The sequence below is a fragment of the Chelon labrosus genome (genome assembly GCF_963514085.1).
Source record: "Chelon labrosus genome assembly, chromosome: 5".
NCBI lineage: Eukaryota > Metazoa > Chordata > Actinopteri > Mugiliformes > Mugilidae > Chelon > Chelon labrosus.
The window spans coordinates 14847729-14872531 of NC_140341.1; the positions used below are offsets into that span (position 1 = coordinate 14847729).

At 40.3% G+C, this 24803-nt stretch overlaps 2 protein-coding genes across 4 annotated transcripts in view; both read left to right on the forward strand.

The window, feature by feature from the left end:
* Positions 1-6806: 6806 nt before the first annotated feature.
* Positions 6807-16152, forward strand: LOC311488716 (nectin-1-like; the record flags this gene model as incomplete). The annotated part of the gene is made up of 5 exons (XM_084545567.1): positions 6807-6927; positions 12353-12691; positions 12781-13077; positions 15223-15316; positions 15987-16152. The coding sequence occupies 5 exons, from the start codon at positions 6807-6809 to the stop codon at positions 16150-16152; spliced, it is 1017 nt and encodes a 338-aa protein (XP_084401693.1).
* A 5974-nt stretch (positions 16153-22126) lies between these two features.
* The window catches only part of LOC311488113 (nectin-1-like), a 32403-nt gene continuing 29726 nt past the window's right edge, over positions 22127-24803 (forward strand). For all 3 annotated transcript variants that reach the window (XM_084544624.1, XM_084544623.1, XM_084544622.1), the window contains exon 1: positions 22127-22380. In XM_084544624.1, coding sequence (XP_084400750.1) covers positions 22260-22380 — 121 coding nt within the window. In that variant the 5' untranslated portion in view covers positions 22127-22259. The remainder of the gene's footprint in view (positions 22381-24803) is intronic.

A 24803-nucleotide genomic window follows, 5' to 3' on the forward strand; every position in this document is an offset into this window, starting at 1 on the left:
GGTTCTAGTGATGATACGTGCAGCGTAGTTTTGAACCAGTTGTAGCTGGTTTAAGGCGCAAGTGAGCAGCTTAACGTGCAAGTACAGACATTTTAAAGAGATACAAGATACAAGATACAAAATACAAAGTATATACAAGTTACCATGCAATAAATGTTATGACTATCTAAAAGTGTCCATGGAGAACGTAAACAGACTGTAACAGACACACAAGACGGTATAATATTAGATGGTTAGAACTTCTTCAAGTCAGCAGACTTAGGCCTCATCTAAGTTTTAACTCTCTGAGCCACAAGATGTGGGTATTCAGGTGCAATATACACGATTCATGCATTCACAGAAAGGATGCTCAGGGTTCACACCGTGTGGTCAACGTGTCTTCAGCATGAGAGGAGGTTTTCCTGTCAGCAAATTCTCACGCTTTGAAACACCTGGAAGTCACTGAAATGATAATTAACATAGTTGTGTGTAGTCACTATAAGACCTGCAGTGAAATGTGTCTCCTGTTCATTTTGCTTATACGTACACAGTCTCTGTTCTAAGAAGGGCAATGTTATTATTGGTAACTGCTTTATCTCTGCAGAAGACGTAGGTCCGGGGCAGTGAACCAATATCCAGTCCAGGATGAGACTCATTCTAAATCAAGAAGAGAGGTGAGAAGAGCTTTGTCAACTTTAGTTCTGCTTTATTTATTTCCTGCCTTAGAGGTTGTACTGAAACTTTTTCTTATTTTCTATTTCTGTCACCATAGGTCCACAATCAAGAGCAGGACAACATGGATCAATGGAGAAATAACAAGAGGAGGAGTCAGTACATGGAGAGGCTGAATTTAATCTATGATCATATCTGAGCTGACGAGTCATTTAGATGATGCTGAAAACAGAGACATGTTGTGAATGTTGTCTAAGTTCACCAAAGCAAGGTCTCAAGTATGATTTGTTGTAATAGAAATAAAGTTAAGTCAAAATGAACCCAAGGGTCCCTCATATTTTAAGCTACACACACAAGCCGGTATAATATTAGATGGTTAGAACTGCTTCAAGTCAGCAGACTTAGGCCTCATCTAAGTGTTTTAACTCTCTGAGCCACAAGATGTGGGTATTCAGGTGCAATGTACACGATTCATGTGCTCAAACAAAGGATGCTCAGTGTTCACACCATGTGGTCAACGTGTCTTCAGCGTGAGAGAAAGTTTTCCTGCAGCAGAACATGAGGTGCATTTTATATTTCAGTCCATCATATGATTATAGCGACGAGAAATACATTTGACGGTTTATTTTCAATGAAGTTGAAACATTAAATCACTAATTCATTTTGGGTTTTACATGGATGTGTGACATATGCATTAGTTTTTTGTTGTTGTTGTGTTTCAACTGCAACTAACCACTTCCTTTCCGCTGCAACTACATACACCCTAAATTTAAACACGTGGTAAAGTTCCAGTCCCTCTTTCTCTGTCTGATGGTCACCATGTTTCGTGTAAGCCAAGCCGCCGTGCTCTTCATTCAGCTACTAGTTTTTCGTCATGTCCTTGCAGGTATAGTGTATATGTGGTTTTCTCTGGGTTTATTTGGAGATTAAGTTTTATGCTGATTATTTGTTTTGCTTTCTTCATTATTAGAGACTGTAACACCTGGCCACAGGACTATGCTTGTATCCAGAGGAGACTCTGTCACATTCAACTGCAACATATCCACAGAAAATGCTTCGGATATTACCTGGAACATAAAAAGATTCATTTATAAACATTCTCCCTTGATAAATCAGACTTTTTCAAATGTATCCTCTCACAGACTGAGAATAGATCCTGACTTACATTTAAAGTTAAATATTTTCAGTGCACAACCTGAAGATGCAGGACTTTATTCATGTTATGTGACTGACAGACAGGGCATTAACAGTATTACATGGAATTTAACTGTGTCTGAGGACACTGAAGGTAGGCGGATCAGAGCAAAAAGCAGGACTAATCATTTCTGAAACATGTATCTTACAGTTCAGGCTTTACGCTACTTAAATGAAATTCTGATCTGATTTTATGCAGAAATCAGTTCATCATGGTATTATCTTTACATACTCACACCTGCAATGGGATTGCTTCTATGTGTCATCACATCAGCTGTCTGCCTCTGTAGGTGAGTGAAAATGTTCACTTTGTGTCTCTTGTTATTACAAAAACAACATCCTTATTTATTTTATCTGAAAGTGGTTCAAACTGATTCTCAGGTTTTTTTTGTCTTTGGTGACACTGACTTCCTACATGACAACTGGACTGAGATAGTTGTTTCCTTTTTTTTCTGTTTCTAAATAGATTTTTCACATTCTTCTTCTTTCTGGTAATAAAAACATTTTCAGAGCATCACAGTAATATCATATCATGTCACTGGATTGAAGCAGACATTTTCCAACCGTCTCTGTGAGCAACATTAGTGAGGGCTCACGCACAAAACTAAAACTGTCTCATCTAAACAAAATGCAGGTTTAATGGTTAACATTAACTATACTTTTTATGCCGAGACAAGTCACAATATCAGTGGTGCTGCTAAGTTTTGAGAAGTTTCTTGTTTAACCATGATACTTTTCCAATGCTAGATGTATCTATTACTCTCATATAGAGAAAGATCTTACTATACTCTCTCATTATCTCTTTTCTGTAGCATTTTTGTTTATTTGTTGTCCAGTTATAACATGATAAGTTGGAATGTGACACTCAGATTTAATATTAATGATAAATTATGATGTTAAAATAAGAAAATACATACAGGTGCACTGAGTGTTAAACAAGAAATATTTATTAAATTTTGATATTGATGGATATTAGTAGCTCTGGTGGGACTTGAAGGGATGGTTAAGCTTTTTCTAAGTCAGGTTACACAAGCTACTTATTTAGTGTAGCTGGTAGTGTGAGGATCCCCAGTTTGAAGAAGTAGACAGGAGTATGGACGCGGAAGATAAGCTTGTCTCGACCGTGTAAGCAGCAAAACGTGTTTAGGCCACATAAAACAAGACTCACTGAACATAATGAGTTCTTGTTCACTATATTTAAAATATTATCACTGTGTTATCTTGCTGCAATTGAGTTGCTGGTTGGTCACTGTGTGGCTTGTTGTAAAACATTATTTGGAGACCAGAAAACGTATTATCACACCAAAGTCACACAAACTAACTCATCAAAGCCGACCAGAAAGTGATTTGTTCTGTTCAGTTTTCTCTGTGTAGTCTGGCGTCTTTTAAGAAGACATCAGATTCAGATTCAGATTCAGAAAACTTTATTTGTCCCCAGGGGGCAGTGTAAGGCACAAGTGAGCAGCTTAACGTGTGAGTATAGACATTTTAAGGTGCAAAAAAACAGAAACAGAACAAGATACAAAATACAAAGTATATACAAGTTACCATGCCATAAATGTTGTGACTGTCCAAAATATTCATGGATAATGTAAACAGACTGTATAAGTAAAGTGACTAAAGTGCAAATGTAAACAGTAAACAGTAGTTACAGGGAATATGTATTTACAAGTTATAGCCGAGGTAGAATGGGTAATAAATAAAAACAACCAAGAGTCTCTGGTATGTGAGTATGGGGGTGTGGGGCAGGGGGAGGTTGACTGTACTATGGCTGTGTGTGAGCTGGAGATGAGTCAGAAAGAGAGAGAGAGAGAGAGAGAGAGAGAGAGAGAGAGAGAGAGTGTGTGTGGGGAGGAGTTGAGGAGGAGGATGGCTTTCATCAGTGTCAGTTCCCTGCTGGAAAATGATGTAAAGTTGATATAAAATGGTTTTTTTTGTTGTTGTTTTTTTTTTTTTTGCAGCAAATATTGTAGCAGAGTTTATACTTTTAACATTTAACTGATAATATTTATTCAGTTTTGCTTTTGTGTTTGCAGAAGACGCCGAGCCAGGACTCCAGACTTGAACGTGTATGCAAACTGCTGAGAGAAAAGGTTAGAGGAACTTTGATAATACACAAATTAAAGTCTCACAATGTATTTTTAATCAATACCACTCATTTCTTGTCCATTTAATTTAAATTCTTATAGGTGGCTACTCCACAACTCTACAGCTGTGCAGTGTATGAAGCAATCACAGAATGAGGCATGAAAAGCACAAAGTGCACAAAGAATTTCATTACATGTAAAATAAATAAATAAATAAATAAATAAATTACGCATTTTTATATGTTTTGTCTATTTTTTCAAGCATGCAGATCATCTTTCTTTGAATTTTATGCCATTTTCTTTCTTTTTTTTCTTTTCTTATTTCATTGTCCAGCAGATGTTGCTAAAGAATCAAATGTGTCATGGTTCTGTGTTTTGAGTATTTCCTGTGGCCCTGTTTGGTTTTCCTTGTGTTTCCTGTTCTTCATTGGCGTTTCATGTCTTGTGTTACTTCCTGTGTTTTCCCCCTTCTTGATTGTTGGATTGGTTTCTCCTTGTGTGCTCTGCCCTCATTCTCTTCGCCTGTGTCTCGTCACTCCCTGCTCACTGCTATTCCCCGTTGAGTCCGGAGTCCAGAGCGGTTTGTTGTTCTTTGGCCAGCTGTTCCTCTCTCTTCCTCCGCATCTTCCCTTCAATGACCTCCTCATTCTTATACTCTGGCTCAAAACAGTAATTACGTCCATCATAAACAAAGTCGTCGTCCACAACCTCAGAATCGGAAAAATATTCAGCCATGTTGCAAAAAACTTCTTCTTCTTACATAACAAGGTGAAACAGCTGGAAACTTGTGTCATTATTGGCAGAAGATGATGGACTGGGACAAACAACAAACTGTATAAGAGCTGTTCTCAACATGTTAAAAAACTGGTTCTTCTAGTGTGGACAATGGCACCAGTCTGTTTGAAACCTTGTGTCATCTTGTGACCATAAAAATAAGAAACATTTTATTTTGAAAAGCACAGGCTAATGTTGCTGTTTTGTTTGTTTTTATATTCTCTATGCATGCAAATCATCTCTCTCTGCAAATATTTTACGTTTCTTTTATTGCCCAGGAAGTCATGGCAACAACTAAATCATTCAATGGGATGTTCTGGTTGGAGGTTTGCTGTTGCAACATGAGTGTCAGAACATCAGATATCTATAATGTTTGTGTCGGCCCACTGGCAATGCAGATAAGATTAGATGTGTTTGGAGTCTTTTCTTCCCCTGTTACTCTGCACAAGTTACAACATATTGGAAAAAAGGATTAATAAAATATCTTGAATCTTGAATTTGTAAAACATGTCGTGAAGAAAATGAATAGTTGTCTTTGCAGCTAATTATTTGTTGAGTTATACCCCATTTTTGTGAGACCAAAGTGACTTTGACCTGTGACCTTTGACCTCTCATTCCCTCAAGGCGTTCCTGGGACATTGGATTCAAAAGAAGGTGACAAACAGACAACCTGAAAACGTAATGCCTCCAGCCACAGCTGCTGACATTTTTTCATAATACTGAATCCTTTAATTACTCTCTCCTCGTTATGACAACGTGTCTCATAAGTAGGTACTGCATTACATTCATCATATCCTGAGTCTTGATTAGGAACATCAACTACATGACCACAACAAATGTTTTTGAGCGTTTGATGAGGATTAAGTGGTCAGTTAGAGACAAGATATAACGATAAGACCTCAGCTTTGATGTGGTGCCTACAGACCAAGTCTAGATGACTCTTCTTTTAAAAGCTGAGACAGTTAAGCTGACACATGTTTTAAATTCATCATTTGAAATTTACTGGTAATTAGGCCTGTAAATTTGTGTTTATTTTTGCATCTTCATATTTTTGTTCTACACCGGGAACTTTGGGATTTGTGTCTTCAAATCTAAATGTTTAGTTGCAAGGACAAAATTTTGATTTCAGAGGTGGGGGACACACAAGTATTTTTAATAAAACTCTAATCTTTCAGTTCACTGTGTTTTCTAGTAGTTCTTCTCATTTTCTGTTGCTACTTTTAAGTTTAATGTTCCCTTTTTTTGTTTGACTGGTTGTAAAGCATGTAGCAAAACATTATCACCCAATTCTGTGTTTCACCTTGTTAGTCAACTTCACTCCAACTCGGTACCACCAATTTTACACTTATTTATGGAATATATGGTAAACAGACCTCATTATAGCACCGCCCAGTCAAAGTGTTGCGGGCTGGCTGTAACGTATTTCTTTGAGTATACACTTTGACTTCTAAAGAAGTCTCTTATGTCCACTTTTCTTTTTTTAGACATCCTGGCTGCGCCTAATTACCAAACACATGGACACGGATTCAAACGTTAATGTAAATGAAACCTCTGATATTACAATCCTTCTAGGTGACGTGACCCAGGCAGAACAAACGCCCAACCTGCAGCAGCACGTTAACAAGGACTCCTGACCGCAGACGAGCAGACCGGTGTGCAAGCAAAGTGGAGTGGCAGCGGGGACGGCCAATCACACAAGAAACGGCAGAGCCAATGGAGGAGCTTGTGGGCGGGTCTAAACTAAGAGAAACAGGCTTCAGCTCCTAGTGCTTGACGTTTCTCTGTTTACTATATGAGCGTAACATTGTTTTGGACGGTAAAAAGTGCAGGGGACCAAAACGGCCTTTTGAAAAAGTGCAGGGTACATGTCCCCTGTCCCCCCCCCCCCCCCCCCCCCCCGCCAGTTACGTCCGTGTTCAGTTGTCTTCAACTAGGCATTTTTGGTATTTATGGAGTTGTGTTACTAAAGAGTGGAGCCAAACATGTTTACGCTTCATGCGGGTTACTGAGAGTTCCTGGATGATACGTTCGTTTCAACACCTTTGCTTAAGCCATCCAGGTGTTGTGGGTTTGGTCTGACACGTGTCGCCGTGAGTAGAGATGGAGCCGCGTCTTTTTTGTGTGCCCTTCGTGGGCAACTTTTTCCTGAACCGTGATTTCTCCATGAGATGTGGACTACTGTTGGTGCTGTCAGTTATGCTTGTAACCAGAAACGCCGAAGGTAAGTCGCTTATTTTTAAAAAGCAGAAGTTTACGCAGGTGCGACATCGTCTGGCAGAGAAAAAATATTACTCAGAGCGGGTACGCTCTTTATGATGCAGAATTTTAAACCTTGATAAAAAAAAAAAAATAAACGAACGCGTTAGAAAACAAATTCACCCCCGTACAGTTGTCAATTTCCAGACGTTGCCGTAAAACATCTCCTTTATTTGTTCGGTTCCGCTGTTCGTATTTGGGACTGCTGAAACGTGACTGTTGTTATTAAAACGATGAGAGGCGTAGCCTACGGTTTTCTTCCAAGATGCCTATCTTAAATAGCTACAAGATGTGTGGATGTGTTTGTGCCACACACCTTACAGTATCTGGATTTAATGATTAAAAAAAAAACACATTTCGAGGAAAAAACTATGAGCATCACTGTAGCGGGAGGGTAGTTGTGTCTGTGTGGAGGAATATGTGAAGTATTTGTTTACGTTTCTAGGTTTTGGTTTTATTGGCGTGTTTTCTTAAATGTCCCACTGGGTCACTGGCTCGTGCATGCCTTAGATGAGGTCTAGGCTTTAATAGCTTCTTGTTTAATCAGATGGTCAGCTTGTGGATGTTTTGACTTCAATTCCATGTCTATGTCCAAGTCCCTGCAGAGATTACACTTTTTTTAAGACTACATCGCAAAACTAATGAGCTGGAAAATCTTTGCTTTCTTTGGAGGACACTGCAAGCTCAAAATGTCTCTGCAGAACAAGGAACATTTTGAAGGACAGTGCACACCCTGGACACAAACTGTTTTCCAATTCATAATGAAGTACAATATCTTGTATTTTAAGCCGCATAGTAGTTTATTATTTTTACACCACAAACTATTTCTTAATCTGAAGGCCAGGTCAACACCTTGTGCTGTTTTTTGTGTTTTTATTTGGTGTGGGTGTGGGTGTGTGCGTGTGTGTGGGTGTGTGTTTTTGTGTGTGTGCCTTTGTCAGGCTGCATCCAGCTGAGGATGGCTGCTCAAGGAATGTCATTACTATGGGGTGGAGGTTCCTGGTCTGGTCTACATACAGTTAGTAATGCTACAATACATCCTAAAGGCTCAGTACCAGCACTGAATGTTTGTGTATTGATATAATTCACCCCAACTTCCTATTCGCACAAGGCCTTTAGAAGGACACAAAGCAGTTAACATGCTTTACAGTAGTAGCACAGAATTGCATGACTAGTAATAGAGAAGAGATTAGAGGACAAGAGCTCGGTGCCAGAGGAAAGAAATGAGAGTATAGGAGCTTGGTCCATGAGAGAAGAGAGTAGAGGACATGTGCTCAGTGTATCGTCCCCCAGCAGCCTAGGCCTATTGCAGCATAACTCAGGGATAGTTTAGCCCTAACTATAAGCTTTATCAAAAAGGAAAGTCTTAAGCCTGATCTTAAAAGTAGAGAGAGTGTCTGCCTCCTGAACCCAAATTGGGAGCTAGTTGCACAGGAGAGGAGCCAGATAGCTGAAGGCTCTACCTCCCATTTTACTTTTTGAAATTCTAGGAACCACAGGTAGGCCAGCGCTTTAAGATCGAAGTGATCTGTTGGGATAATATGGTACAGATACGATGGAGCTAGGCCTTTAAGGGCCTTGTATGTAAGGAGGAGGATTTTAAATTCTCTTCTAGATTTTAAAGAGAGCCAATGAAGAGAAGCTAAAACTGGAGTACTATGATCTCTCTTGATAATTCCTGTCAATGCTCTTGCTGCGGCATTTTCAATCAATTGGAGGCTTTTCAAAGAGCTATGTGGACAGCCAGACAGTAATGATTTACAGTAATCCAGCCTGGAAGACACAAATGCATGAACTAGTTTTTCAGCATCACTCTGAGACAGGTCCTAATTTTAACGATATTACGCAGGTGAAAGAAGACAGTCCTGGTTACTTGCTTTATGTGCAAATTAAAGGACATATCCTCATCAAATATAACAAGGTTTTTCACGGTAGTACTGGAGGCCAAGATAATGCCATTCAAAGAAACTAAGTGATTAGATAATGAATCTCTGAGATGTTTAGCTCCAAATACAATGATTTCTGTTTTGACTGTTTAAGTAGAAAATTAGTCCTCCCAAAACTGTGCCACCAGTACTTTGTAAGTTGTAACTTTACTTAAGCTGCTTGACTTCAGCAAGTAAGGCATAGGGCATGATCAGTTTGTGGCAACACTTTGCTGAAGGAAGACTGACAGTACTTTGTAAACTGTCAGGGTCAGATGTTAGAGGTCGTATTTAGAACTTGCATTAACATCCCACATGAGAAACCCATTCACAAATGGCCAACTTTAAGTACCTGTGTTCACGCCACATCTCAAGCCAGGAATTGACATCGGTTCCACGCTCTGTATGCAAATAAACACAGACATTATTTTGGGCGCAGCAGAATATTTTAACAGGTAGCCTACAGATCACTATCGCTGTTTCAGAACCATGAACAGTGCTGTTTGGTGTGCGTGTGCGTTATGATTTATTGATCTCCGCCCTGACTTTAGTTATTCACGAGACCTGTGTAAAACTCAGATTATAACTCAGACCCTGGAAACTTCCTTATACACCGTTATGTCTGGTATTAAAGTGAAACAAAGACACCAGTGAATGAGGAGATACACTTAACTCCACGCAGCTTCCTATGTATCATCAGCATGACCCCATTAATTATTAACTGTAGCTGATACATTATTTATCACACACAGTGTACTCATATTCAAAGCCTTCATTTGTTAATGCTTTAAATGTATTTATCGTTTAATCAACGTGCAGCTACAAGGAGAGAATATTTTAAAATGTTCTCATAACCACCTGTTACCAGACACCTCAGGACACCCTCAGAAGGCCCATGTCCATTCTCTGATGAGTCACAACAATTTTGGAGGCACAAAGGAGACCTACACAATATTAGGAATGTGGTCATAATGTTATGCCTGATTGGTGTATTGATTTATGCAATAGAATGTTTTAGGGCTCTGTCTCATTCTTGTTCTAATCATCAAAAGACCTCAATCAACTTCTCACTCACAGTTCCTACAGTCCAAATATGTCCCATGTGAAACTTTCTGGTTTCACCCTGTTCACACGCTTTGGTTTGGGGAGAGATATTCACAGTGTTGTAAGTAAATAATGAGTGCTTGTTTGAAGAATTGAGTCTCTTGTGAGGGAGTTGTTTTGTTTACTTCAGTTTACAATTCTTCTTACTGCACTGAACTCCATAAATTACATTGCTATGCCATTGCCTTGGTGTTTTGTCCTTGGGGTGAACGAGTTTCTGTGTCAGTGCAGTGCACACGAATATGGTGTGGGATACTTCGAGCCATGCTCTGCAAAGAGGAATGCAGAGACCGGAAACAAAACAGTCAAGGCACACGTGCATGGACACTACATATTTTATGTAATAGTTTATATGTGACTTTAAATAGCCACTGTTTGCTTTTTTCTGTGCCGTATTATGTGTGCCTGCTCATGAGTGCATAGGAGCATTTGGGAAACCGCTTCTCATTCTTTGGGGTGTTTTTAGACATTTTAAACCTGAAGTAAAATTTTGAGCAGCTGCAGTTTTGCCTACAGTGGCGTGGTGGTTAGCGCTGATGCCTCACAGCAAGAAGACTGGGGCCGACTGGGGCCTTTCTGTGTGGAGTTTGCATGTTCAAACTGTGTCTGCATGGGTTCTGTCCGGGTACTCCAGCTTCCTCCCACCATCCAAAGACATGCTCAATAGGTTAATTGGTGATTCTAAATTGGCCGTAGGTGTGTATGTGAGTGTGAATGGTTGTCTGTCTCTGTGTTAACCCTGCGATGGGCTGGTGACCCTGTTTTGTTGCGAGTAGTCTGTTTAGTCTTATCTGTTTAGTCTGAGTAACAGAGGCGTGCATGGCTCAGACCAAATACAGATTTTAGTTAGAGATATGAAGCTATGAATCATAAGAGTCTCAGGCCAATACTTCCACAGTAAGGATGAAATGTTTGCTTGTCCAAGTATGGCTAAAAAATCGTCAGTTACTTTTAAACATCATTGCATGTCAAACTAAATTGGCCACATAATATCTATGAGTAGAACCTGATCATTTCATTTTACTCTTTATTTTTATACCTGCCTTTGCGTTGGCCTTGCAGCAGAACTAGTATGCCTCATTAACAAGTAGCGTTTTTGATCTTCATTTAAATAAGTGGGTGTGGTCAATTAGTTATCTAACCTTTACAGCAGGGATGTCAAACATATGGCCTACGGGCCAAAACCGGCCCCAGCAGAGGATCGGCTCTGCCCCTGCGGGATGGATTTGCAAGTTGCAAAAATGACATATAAGACATTAGGTGCAATTTTTCAATAAAGGTTACCGCAATTCCTATTTTTTCCACTAGGGGCCGTGTTGACACAACACTGAGAACCAGAACTGAGCAGCAGATGGCAGCAATGTGCTGAAATTAAGATTTTGTATTTGTTATGTTTTGTAAAACTATAGTTCATTAAATCTAAACGTTTTCATAATGTACTTATTCGCACTAAAACAAACAGAAACATTTGGAGTTTATTATGACGTTATTATACTATGCTCATTAGGTTCATTGGTGATTCTAAATTGGCCGTAGATGTGCATGTGAGTGGTTGTCTGTCTGTCTGTGTTAGCCCTGTGATAGACTGGCAATCTGTGCAGGGTGTACCCCGCCTCTCACCAGATGACAGCTGGGATAGGCTCCAGCCCCACTGCGACCCTTCACAGGACAGGCGGTTACAGAAGATGAATGAATAAATGAATGAATTTGTCCAATCACCGTTGAGCGGACCGTGCATAAAATGGTCATAAAATGGCATAAAACTCCTACTTCCTACAGAAGATGAATGAATGAATGAGTGCTGTTTTGCCTGAGGAAACAGTCCAAGCATAATACCCCATCCAGCTAGCCTAGTTTGAGTCACACAGCACTTTGAAAGCTACCACTGTCTAGCTATTTATACACCTCCAGTGAGTTGGCACAAGACCAGTTTAAACAATGAAGTAATTTGTTTCCACCTGCAGGAACTTTTTCTTTGGTGGTTTGACTCAGTCCCTTGCCCTTCTACATACTTGTGTGGGAAGCCTTAGATTAGATTAGATTCAACTTTATTGTCATTACACATGTACAGGCACAGAGCAATGAAATGCAGTCTAGCATCTAACCAGAAGTGCAATAGGCAGTAAGTGCACGTGGCATAAATAGTGTGGTGTATAAGCAGTATGGTACAGGTTGTTTTTTTTTTTTACAGCATATGGACAATATTTACAGGTATTTAATATTTAGGTAGGAGAAGCCGGAGCAAAACCTGCCCAGGATACGGAAAACATACATTCTACTAATTTTATTGTAATGTAGCCACGCACATTAAAGTGGTGAGAGGTGATGTGAAAGCCTAATACAATATTATGCATTTTACAGCCCTCCAGGTGATCGGTGGAAGCGCGACCGTGGTGAAAGGAGGGACTGCTATCTTACCCTGCATACTCATCGACACCTCAGAGACCCTGACTCAGATTTCATGGCAGAGGAGAACCAGGGGAAAACCTGATAATGACAATTTCCTTAACATCCAAACAGATGGACCCCAATTTGTTAATGGACCTGATAATCGATTTGAGTTTATTGGGAATTTTAATGACAAAAATGGATCTCTACAGTTGTCCAGTGTTGAATTGAAGGATGAAGGCAGCTACTCGTGCATCTTCACTTTGTTCCCCAGTGGAAATCACAAGACAGAGATACCTCTGAACCTGCTTGGTATGATGAAACTTTACAGTTAAAATGTTGTGTTGTTTTTACCTTTTAGCTTTCACATTGACTGTTTTCATGTGTGATGACTATCCTAGTGCCTCCAGTCACAACCCTGAAGGGTAATAATGTACCTTTGGGTAATGAAGAAGTTTCCCTTGCTACCTGCACGGCTGCCGGCTCCAAGCCTCCTGCTGAGGTGACCTGGCTCACTGGTACCCTGGCAGTGAGGGTCACAACCAACTCCACCCAGCATGCCAATGGTACGACTACCACAACCACCTCACTGTTTGGAGTCCCTACCACAGAAATCAACAAGCAGTCAGTTCAGTGTGTCATCAGAGCAGATGCCCTGCCTGAAGCAATAACCATGCATTTCACTATACAAGTCTACTGTGAGTATACAAATACTGCCTTACACTGAATTCTTATGGATTTTGCTGATGTTTAAATAATTAAATTTATTGTTAAAAGGTACACAGACACAAATCAAACAAGATGTGTGAGTGCAAATATTGCTTAAGCTTGAATATCTGAGGATTTCTTTACTCTGTGGGATTGTTACAGCTTTGTCTGTTCATTGTGTTACTCCACATTGCTTTTCTAGATAAAGGCATGTAGGGACCCAGAGACCCATTGTCTTGAGACATAAATCTGGAGAAGGGTACAGAAAGATTTCTGCTGCTTTAAAGGTGGGGATGCTGTGGGGATGTTTTTCAGTGGCAGGAACTGGGAGACTAGTTGGGATAGAGGGAAAGATGAATGCAGAAATGTACAGAGACAGACTGGATGAAAACCTGCTCCAGACCCTAAGCACACAGCCAAGATATCAAAGGAGTGGCTTCAGGATAACTTTCCATGAGTGGCCCAGACAGAGCCAAGACTTGAATCCAATTGAATATCTCTGGAAAAATCTGAAAATGGCTGTGCACCGACGCTTTCCATCCAACCTGAAGGAGCTTGAGAAGTGCTGCAAAGAGGAATGGGCAAAACTGCCCAAAGATAGGTGTGCCAAGCTTGTGGGATCATATTCAAAAAGACTTGAGGCTGTGATTGCTGCTAAAGGTACATCAACAAAGTACTGAACAAAGGCTGTGAATACTTATATACATGTGATTTCTTAGTTTGTTTTTATTTTAAATAAATTTGCTAAAATCTGAAAAAAAAAAAATAAATAAAAAAATCACATTGTCATTATGGTGTTGTGTGTAGAATTTTGACAATTTTTTTTTTTTTTATCCATTTTGGAATAAGGCTGTAACATAACAAAATGTGGAAAAAGTGAAGCGCTGTGAATACTTTCCGGATGCACCGTAGACTATCTGCGTCACTTTGACACCATAGCTACGATGACAGCCCAGACCTTTGTGCAGACCCTGACGCCGTAGCCTGACGTGCATCATACAGATATATGATACAAACATTTATATGACTTCGGCAAAATTTCACTAGTATAAATGGCGTTGGCTACGTGCGTAGGTTATGGTGTCTATGTCCTGCAGTACCCTAAATGAGCCTTAAGACAAGGGGACTGGCAGACCAAGGTGCTTTCTTATCTGACTGCTAAAGACAAAAATGAAGATATGTTTTTTTTCTCGATAGTCAAACTATGAGTCAACAAAACCTGCCAGATTGGCACCTTGGCTGCCCTCTCCTCCAAAATTGCACATTTGCTCTGTGTGCGCAAATGGATGGGTTGGATGCAGAGAGCAAATTCCTTGTATGATTTACATTTCATATTTACATTTTATTATTGTTAACACGTCTCCATTCAAACCGAGAGTCGAGAGTAGTACAGAGGAGTCGAGGTCAAGAGTAGTTAGATAATACTGTCCATAATGCTATGAAGGATTAGTGGCATATAGACTGTATTGTATTTTGTCAGATTATTTTAATTGTCAGCCAATAAGAAAATGCTGATTAAGATTCGGGTTGTTAAATAATAATAATAATAATAATAATAATGAGAAACCAACTTGTGTTTCTGCTCACTTACCAGTAGTGAACATCAACAGCTCAAAAAGTCATAAAGCTTTGAATAAGTGTGTCTAGTTCATAGGGTCCTGGGAACACTTCTGTTCTTGTTTGTGCTTCTTCTCAAGTTGCAGTGCGTTGAGCTCTCTCGGCCACCGTACTTGTACTTCCTGGATCACAGTTCACCAGGTGATGCAGTACGTCTCAAATCTGTTTCATAAACATGACAATGAGTTAATTGTATGTACTGCAGTTTCTTCTCCACTCAGTTGTTCTGAATGCAATACACTCTGGGATGTGATAGAGCCAAAGGTTCACTGCATGAATGTGCAGTTGGCAGTTTTGCTGAAATTTGACTTAGACAGACTTTACTGATCCAGAGAAATTGCTTGGTCACATAAATTATGTGCCACAAGAGAAGATGCAGCACGATAAGATGAGGACAGTATTCACTGGTTTATCTGAGGGGATAGGATCCAGTCATTCACGTTAAACCTTAGTTCGATATCATTAGTGTTTCCGTGAAATAACATGGCTCATTCTTTTCTTGTGTTTTTTATTTCCAGTCGCACCCAGGGACGTGACAATAGTTCAGCGTTCTGAAAACTCATATGAATGTGTGGCCGAAGCCAACCCAGAGGCAAAATTTTCCTGGAGCAGGTACAGTAGTTTATATATAAGTGTCAGGTAAGACTCTAAATCAAAAACGGTATTGACGTTATTCATTTCGAAGCATTGTCTGCTTTGTCATCTTCCAAAGCTTTGTATGATGGTGAAACAGTTGTGGCTTTAGCTAAAGTAATTTAAATTATTTGCCATCCAAAGGCAGCTGATGGTGCAGAAACTACATCAACTCAACACCCTCTTTCATCAACGATAGCATAATTTCCTCACCGTTAAGTTGTTTGTGTTGGCACAACAACATTAACTGTACTCGCCACCAACACGTGATTACACCAGACTCCACCACTGCTTAACTCAAATATTCCAAATCTTAAGTATTGCAAGTAAGAAACCATAAAGAGAAAACAGAGCAGGATAAACTGAGCAGTTTTAATACTTAATATACTACCTATTAAAATGTATTACATTAGTTAGAACCAGCAGCTGGTTAGCTCAGTGTCAAAAGAGTTGGTTATTGTAGATTAAAGAAATTAAATTTGACATGGTCCTACACGAGCTTGACAGATGTGTGTTCAGTGTGCTTTTAACCAATAAGGAAGATAACAATACAAGAAAAACAAACAATGAAGAGCTAATAATTGAAATTCTATTTATTTCTTTTTTTGTCTATGTACATTTTATGTTGACCCTCATTTGTCTCCTCCAGATCTGGCCAGTCTTTGCCTGAGTCTGATATTAAAGTGCAGGGTGCAACTCTGCAGTTTGTGAGGAAGACCTCTAATCTGAATGGCGTCTACGAGTGTGAAGCTGTCAACGCATATGGAAAGAAACGCAGAGGTCTCCACGTGTATATGGAATTTGGTAAGATTTGATTTGGAGGTGTAGATTGTCAAATACTTATTGATATTTTTTGAATATGTGCTGGACTTGTCTATTGTATCTAAAGACACACATAAAATGACGATAAAATGATGACGTCAGCATCCAGAGTCTCATTCAGAAAAAGCAAAAACTTTTCCACACTGTGCTGACCCTGTTTAGTTTGGATGAGCAGAAACTGAAATTGGGGAAACCCAAATTTAGACACAGTGGAAAGTTAACATGCCCAAAATGTAATGCAGTATTAGTCATCTAAATGTAGTTTGTAATCTAAAACTAAATACATAGAAAAGACCTCCAAAATGTCCCCAAAGTACAGTTAATAACTGTAGCCTACAATTATAACAAAGAGAACTGAGAAAGAAAACCTACAGAGAACCTGGTTTAATTAGTGACATTGATGATTCAGTATTTTCATCTGAATGTTTTCTTTATTCTTGTGTTTTCGTGTTGCTTCAGGCCTCTACGCTGCTGGCTGGACCTTATTTGGTCTTCTGCTTTCCCTGAACATTGTAGCCATTGCAGTGTGGTACCTTCGTAAATACATCAAGGTACCAACTACACTCGCCCTCCATAGATTTAAGCTAAATATACGGTGCTACGTAGTATACAAATACATACTGCTCATGCTATGTGAATATTTTGTTGTATATTTATTGGTGTTTCATTATGTAGCGCAGAAGCGGGCAGATGTGGAGAAAGCCATGCCTTTACAACATCTCCTCCGTGTGATGATAGAGCAGCAGAGGTAAAGGAAAGATTATGTGTCTAGGCGTGTTATATTTTGCAGTTGTGGCTTTAGTTGTATTTGATTTTCTTCGAAGATCTGAAAAGTTGAATAGTATAGTTCATTTTGTTGGTGTTCTGTTTCAGTGTAGTGCTGTTTTTAAATAGTCTTTTTGTAATATGCAAAGATTTAAATCATTTGTTTCTTCTCTTTTTTTTTCACTGCGGGAATCTCTTTGACAGCTGAAAACTGTAGAATCTGAAGTTTGAGAATCAACTGGTCAATGAAGAGTTGGACAACATGACACCCACTGTATGCCCGCGGCCACAACTGTTGATATCCTGGATAAACTTCCCAGTCTATTAATGTCACTTCCATCGTCCATCACAAAGATAATTGTTCATAATGGCACATGTGACACCAATCGGCAGTATTCGGAGTTTACTTTTGTTTGATCTCCTCATCAACTGCGGAAAATCTGTTTTCATTTCCGGCCCTATCCCCACGTCGGGCCACAGCTCAGAGCATTTCAGCTGCCTTCTTTATCTTCACACCTGGCTGCAGGTGTCAGTGTGTGGCAAACTCAAGATTAACTTTATCCACAATTTCAACTCTTTTTAAGATTAAGTGTCTATCGGCCAAGTATACTTGTGTATACAAGGAATTTGGTCTCTGCATTTATCCCATCCGTGAATGGACAGCACACAGTGAGGTGAAGCACACACTAACCCGGAGCAGTGAGCTGCCATGCTACAGCGGCGCTCGGGGAGCAGTGAGGGGTTAGGTGCCTTGCTCAAGGGCACTTCAGCCGCTTTCTACCGGTCGGGGGTTCGAACCGGCAGCCCAAAGCGCTAACCAGTAGGCCACGGCTGCCCACCCCTCTCTGTTTTCACCTGACGGCCATCTAAACAAGTCCAGTAGCCAGTCGCTTGCAACTAACACAGCATGCCGTATCATACCAGCGTTCCCTCTGTGACCATTAACATCATTACCATCACCTGGCCTCTCAGCGCCCCTACCCCTGTCCACTCAATACAATCTAGGACCTTCAATTAGTGCTGATGCCCTCTCGCGGAAGGGTGTTCAAACTACTCGTCCTCCGTTCTTTCCTGGCTATTCTTCCTCACCCTCCTCTTTGTGTAAGTCAGCAGTTCCCACTGATCTCACCAGCTCCCCCCCAAGGCCATACTAGTGCAGTACACTCCCTATCTGCACCATTGTGTCCTCCAGCAGGCCTGTTTTGCCTTTATTTAGATGACTTTTTGTTAACCCGAATAATCTTGTCACTGTGATCTCACTACTCCACAGCCTCTTCCCATTCATGTCTATATCACCAACAAGCACCACTATTCCAGCACATCACCTCACCCTCTCCCTGCTAAAGCAGGTGTTTTGTACAGCAATCGCGGGGTGAATCACTGGCTCCTGAAGACGCTGCCCCGGGCTCCCCGAACCACGAGCTCCAGCTCCTGCCAAGGTAGGCCTGGTGGATGCCAGATCACTGGCGAACAAAACATTTATCCTGAGGGATTTCTTCAACTCCTGTGGCCTGGATTTCCTCTGTGTGACTTTTCTGATCTTTTGGCTGAAATTATGATCATGCCATTTTTTATTGGAGAATTTAATACTCGTGTGTGTTGTCTGGATAAGCCATTGGTGAAGGATTTTTTAAACATTGACTCTTTTAATTTGGTGCAGTGTGTGTCTGGTCCCACACGAGAACAAGGACACACATTAGACCTTGTTCTCTCTCACGGTCTTTATGTGTCTAACTTCACAAAAAGATCTGTGACAGTGTGATTTCTGATCATATGCTTGTAGAGTTTAAAAGTGCCTTCTCCTGTACTGTGGTTAAACTTGGCACTCCTGCTCAGTACCATCAGACTTTTAACTCTTTTACTGCCTGTCAGGTCTCTTCTGCTTTTAACCAGCTCTGCGTCTCCTCTGACTTAACATATGCTAACACGGAGGAGCTTTGTTCCTGGTTTCACACCTCCTGCCGAACCACATTGGACTCTGTGCACAGAGAATTTCATTACATGTGAAAAAAATAAATAAATAAATAAATTATGCATTTTTATATGTTTTGTCCATTTTTTTCAAGCATGCAGATCATTTTTTTGTTTATTTTTTTTCCCTCACTTAAGAGCCTTAAGTGAGGGGAATTACCGTTTTTTACAACATGGACCTTATTTCTGGCATAAAATACAGTCGTTAACTCACCCATTGTTCAGACGATATTTAGATCCAGTGGAGCGCCGCGTATATCCACATAGTGGGAGTGAATGGGGCACAGAAACGCAGCCTCTAAATAACGCAGTATCTACCGTGAAACTCATTAATTTCACCAATATTTTGTTATAACACGCTAGTGCTATTCTCTGTTGAGTCCAGAGTTGCCTGTTATCTATTCGTGGTCGTGCAGCGGTTTGTTACTCTTTGGCCAGCTGTTCCTCTCTCTGCCTCCGCATCCTCCTTTCAATGTGCTCCTCGTTCATACTCTGGCTCAAAACAGTAAGGACGTCCATCATAAACAAAGTCGTCATCCACAACCTCAGAATTGGAAAAATATTCAGCCATGTTGCAAAAAACTAGCAGTAGCAAATTACAGGAAGAGATCAGAGATGACATCATCCAGGACAGAGGTTCGTAGGTCAATCTACAGATCCCGGGTGATGATAACAGGTAACTCCGGACTCAACAGGGAATAGCACTAGCATATCATAGGGGGCTGGAGCCTGGAGCCTATCCCTTGATGTCATCGGGCGAGAGGTGGAGTACACCCTGGACAGGTCACCAGTCTATTGCAGGGCTAACAGAGAGAGATAGACAACCATTCACACTCAGACCTATGGCCAATTTAGAATCACCAATGAACCTAATGAGCATGTGGGAGGAAGCCGGAGTACCCAGAGAGAACCCACGCAGACACAAGGAGAACATGCAAACGTCCAGCAGCTCCAACCAGCAGTAGGTGAGGGAACAAAGACAGGAAGACAGCAACAAGGAAGGCCAGCAGAGGGCGCAAGTCACCCTTTGAGCAGCCATTCACACTGACGCCTACCCACCAAATGTATTATGACATTTTATAAAACGAATCAATAATTCACAAGTTAAGACAATAACTGTAAAATTTGTATGTTTTTGTAGCCCAGCACTCTGCAGTAGAATGTGTACTTCAAGCTAAATTTAACTGGAGATATTTCTACTTTTTTTTTTTTTTTTTGTAGGACTTTACTTGAAGTAACGCCCTTGGGCATGAAAAACAAAATGTAATAAAATTGGATTTAATCCTTGTTGTTCACTGCTCCGTCTGCAAAAACACTTTGCCGCCACATGTCTGGATAGTTTCTAACTGAGTCTTACATAACAAGGAGAAACAGTCGAAAACTTGTGTTATTATTGGCAGAAGATGATGGACTGGGACAAACAACAAACTGTATAAGAGCTGTTCTCAACATGTTAAAAAACTGGTTCTTCTAGTGTGGACAATGGCACCAGTCTGTTTGAAACCTTGTGTCATTTAACTGTTCTCTGTGCATGCAAATCATCTCTCTTTGCAAATATTTTACGCTTCTTTCATTGCCAGGAAGTCATGGCAATGACTAAATCATTCAATGGGATGTTCTGGTTGGAGGTTTGCTGTTGCAACATGAGTGTCAGAACATCAGATATCTATAATGTTTGTGTCGGCCCACTGGCAACGCAGATAAGATTAGATGTGTTTGGAGTCTTTTCTTCCCCTGTTACTCTGCACAAGTTACAACATATTGGAAAAAAAGGATTAATAAAGTATCTTGAATCTTGAATTTGTAAAACATGTCGTGAAGAAAATGAATAGTTGTCTTTGCAGCTAATTATTTGTTGAGTTATACCCCATTTTTGTGAGACCAAAGTGACTTTGACCTGTGACCTTTGAACTCTCATTCCCTCAAGGCGTTCCTGGGACACTGGATTCAAAAGAAGGTGACAAACAGACAACCTGAAAACATAATGCCTCCAGCCACAGCTGCTGACATTTTTTCATAATTCTGAATCCTTTAATTACTCTCTCCTCGTTATGACGTGTCTCATAAGTAGGTACTGCATCACATTCATCAGATTCTGAGTCTTGATTTGGAACGTCACCTACATGGCCACAACAAATGTTTTTGAGCATTCGTGAGTATTGAGTGGTGGGTTAGAGACAAGATATAACGATAAGACCTCAGCTTTGATGTGGTGCTTACAGACCAAGTCTAGATGACTCTTCTTTTAAAAGCTGAGACAGTTAAGCTGACACACGTTTTAAATTCATCATTTGAAATTTACTGGTAATTAGGCCTGTAAATTTGTGTTTATTTTTGCATCTTCATATTTTTGTTCTACACCGGGAACTTTGGGATTTGTGTCTTCAAATCTAAATGTTTAGTTGCAAGGACACAAGTATTTTTAATAAATCTCTAATCTTTCAGTTCACTGTGTTTTCTAGTAGTTCTTCTAGTTTTCTGTTGCTACTTTTAAGTTTAATGTCCCCTTTTTTGGTTTGACTGGTTGTAAAGCATGTAGCAAAACATTATCACCCAATTCTGTGTTTCAACTTCACTCCAACTCAGTACCACCAATTTTACACTTGTTTATGGAATATATGTAAAACAGACCTCATTACATAGCACCACCCAGTGAAGGTGTTGCGGGCTGGCTGTGACGCATTTCTTTGAGTAATTTACACTTTGACTTCTAAAGAAGTCTCTTATGTCCACTTTTCTTTTTTTAGACATCCTGATTCATCCCGATTCAAACGTTAATGCAAATGAAACCTCTGATATTACAATCCTTCTAGGTGACGTGACCCAGGCAGAACAAACGCCCAACTTGCAGCAGCACGTTAACAAGGACTCCTGACCGCAGACGAGCAGACCGGTGTGCAAGCAAAGTGGAGTGACAGCGGGGACGGCCAATCACACAAGAAACGGCAGAGCCAATGGAGGAGCTTGTGGGCGGGTCTAAACTAAGAGAAACAGGCTTCAGCTTGAGCGGCCGTTTTCCGCTTGGTCCTAGTGCTTGACGTTTCTCTTTTTACTATATGAGCGTAACATTGTTTTGGACGGTAAAAAGTGCAGGGGACCCAAACGGCCTTTTGAAAAAGTGCAGGGTACATGTCCCCTGTCCCCCCCCCCCCCCCCCCCCCCCCAATTACGTCCGTGTTTAGTTGTCTTCAACTAGGCATTTTTGGTATTTATGGAGTTGTGTTACTAAAGAGTGTGGAGCCAAACATGTTTACGCTTCATGCGGGTTACTGAGAGTTCCTGGATGATACCTTCGTTTCAACACCTTTGCTTAAGCCATCCAGGTGCTGTGGGTTTGGTCTGACACGTGTCGCCGTGAGTAGAGATGGAGCCGCGTCTTTTTTGTGTGCCCTTCGTGGGCAACTTTTTCCTGAACCGTGATTTCTCCATGAGGTGTGGACGACTCTTGGTGCTGTCAGTTATTCTGATAACCAGAAACGCCGAAGGTAAGTCGCTTATTTTTAAATCGTATAAGTTTACACAGAGAAGAATGATCACTCAGAGCTTATTATGCAGAATTTAAACCTAAATAAAAAAAAAAAATAAACGAACGCGTTAGAAAAAAATTCACCCCCCGTACAGTGTCATGAATATTGAAATAAGGCATTGAGACTAAAACCGTTTTTTATACCAGACTGTAAACATGTTTAATATAGCTGTAAAGTTGGGCATTTTAACATGGGAGTCTATGAGGATTTGCTCCGTTTTGGAGGCAGCCTCAAGCAGCCACTCGATGAACTGCAGTTTCTTGCACCCCCGCATAGGCTTCAATTTCCAGACCCAGAGGTTGCCGTAAAACATCTCCTTTATTTGTTCGGTTCCGCTGTTCGTATTTGGGACTGCTGAAACATGACTGTTGTTATGACAACGATGAGAGGCGTAGCCTACGGTTTTCTTCCAAGATGCCTACCTTAAATAGTGTGGATGTGTTTGTGCCACACACCTTACAGTATCTGGATTTAATGATAAAAAACACATTTCGAGGAAAAAACTATGAGCATCACTGTAGCGGGAGGGTAGTTGTGTCTGTGTGGAGGAATATGTGAAGTATTTGTTTACGTTCCTCGTTTTGTTTTTTGTTTTTTTTGGCGTGTGTTTTCTTAAATGTCCCACTGGGTCACTGGCTCGTGCATGCCATGTGGTCTAGGCTTTAGTAGCTTCTTGTTTAATCGAAATGGTCAGCTTGTGGATGTTTTGACTTCAATTCCATGTCTAAGTATGTCCAAGTCCCTGCAGAGATTACACTTTTTTAAGACTACATCGCAAAACTAATCAGCCGGAAAATCTTTGCTTTCTTTGGAGGACACTGCAAGCTCAAAATGTCTCTGCAGAACAAGGAACATTTTGAAGGACAGTGCACACCCTGGACACAAACTGTTTTCCAATTCATAATGAAGTACAATATCTTGTATTTTAAGCCGCATAGTAGTTTATTATTTTTACATCACAAACTATTTATTAATTTGAAGGTCAGGTCAACACCTTGTGCTGTTTTTTGTGTTTTTATTTTGTGTGTGTGTGGGTGGGTGGGTGTTTTTGTGTGTGTGCCTGTGTCAAGCTGCATCCTGCTGAGGATGGCTGCTGCCATGAAGGAATGTCATTGCTATGGGGTGGGGGTTCCCGGTCTGGTCTACATTAGAGCCCGACCGATAAAGGATTTTGAAGGCCGATACCGATACAAATATTTGTTGGTTTTAAAAACCGATATATCGGCCGATATTTATTTTTTTCAGAAACGCGCAACAAAACATTAACTGATTTCCCTAACATTAGTTATTTGTAGTTATTTATGAGTTTTAACTAAAATAATATGATAATGCATCCCTTTACCTGCACTTTTTAAATTCTTTCCATCAAGCTACATCAAACCATTTTCAATCATCAGTTGCTGCCTGCCTTCTAAAACCTACTATTTAGCGATCTAAATCCATTATGTGACTCGTTAATGCTGCGGCTGAACGACAGTCTGCAACGCACACTTGGTGTCATTGGATTTCACACACGTGTAAAAGAAAAGCTAACTTTTTGCACAAGCTACGTTTGATACTTTTTCTCTATGTCTAAATGTTCACTCCTCGCAAGTCTAACTTACATTTTACAATGCAGGGACTGTAACTAGAGATATGCTAGTTATAAACACAGTAATCATTACAGTACTTTATTTAGGCAGAATAAGTTCGTTGTGGTTTCCAAGCTCATTAACATTAACGTTAGCGGTCTTCCACTGATAGTGGCATTAGCTAGCTTTGTGGTGATGAGCCATAATTTAGCAATGGATAACGTCATACTGCAAATTGTAAAACATACATTTCAATATAACAGGCCAAGGAGAGATGATACGTCTCATTGCTATAACTGTCACCAGTGCTTTAAGTGGAAAAAAATAAGTGCCAGTACTCCCCTTATACAACTGTTGCCAGGTAAATTAGGCGGTGGGCGGTCGGTTCCAGCAGATCATTAAGTGATATATTCAAATACTAGAACACAATGCTGATTTTTAAAAAGAAAATCGTTTTATTGAACTTTCAACTCTCCAGACAAATTATGTTGTTCACTTGCATGTGGCCCAAAAGAAGGTCTTCAGGGAGGCTGTTCTCAGGTAACATACAGGCTGATGAACAAGGTAACTAACTGGCACCTGGATAAGAGATGGAGAACAGACATGGAGAAAATTGGAGAAGCAATGCGGTTGACAAGTAAATTGATTAAATGACATACTCCTGTGTTTGTTTCCATCATAACAAATCAGTAGACAATGACTGTCTATTATTTTAGACCTAAATATATTACAACATAACATTGATATTATTGATGAATAAGATCTTCATATACTTACACAAATGCAAACAAATCCTGGAAAGGAGGTTGA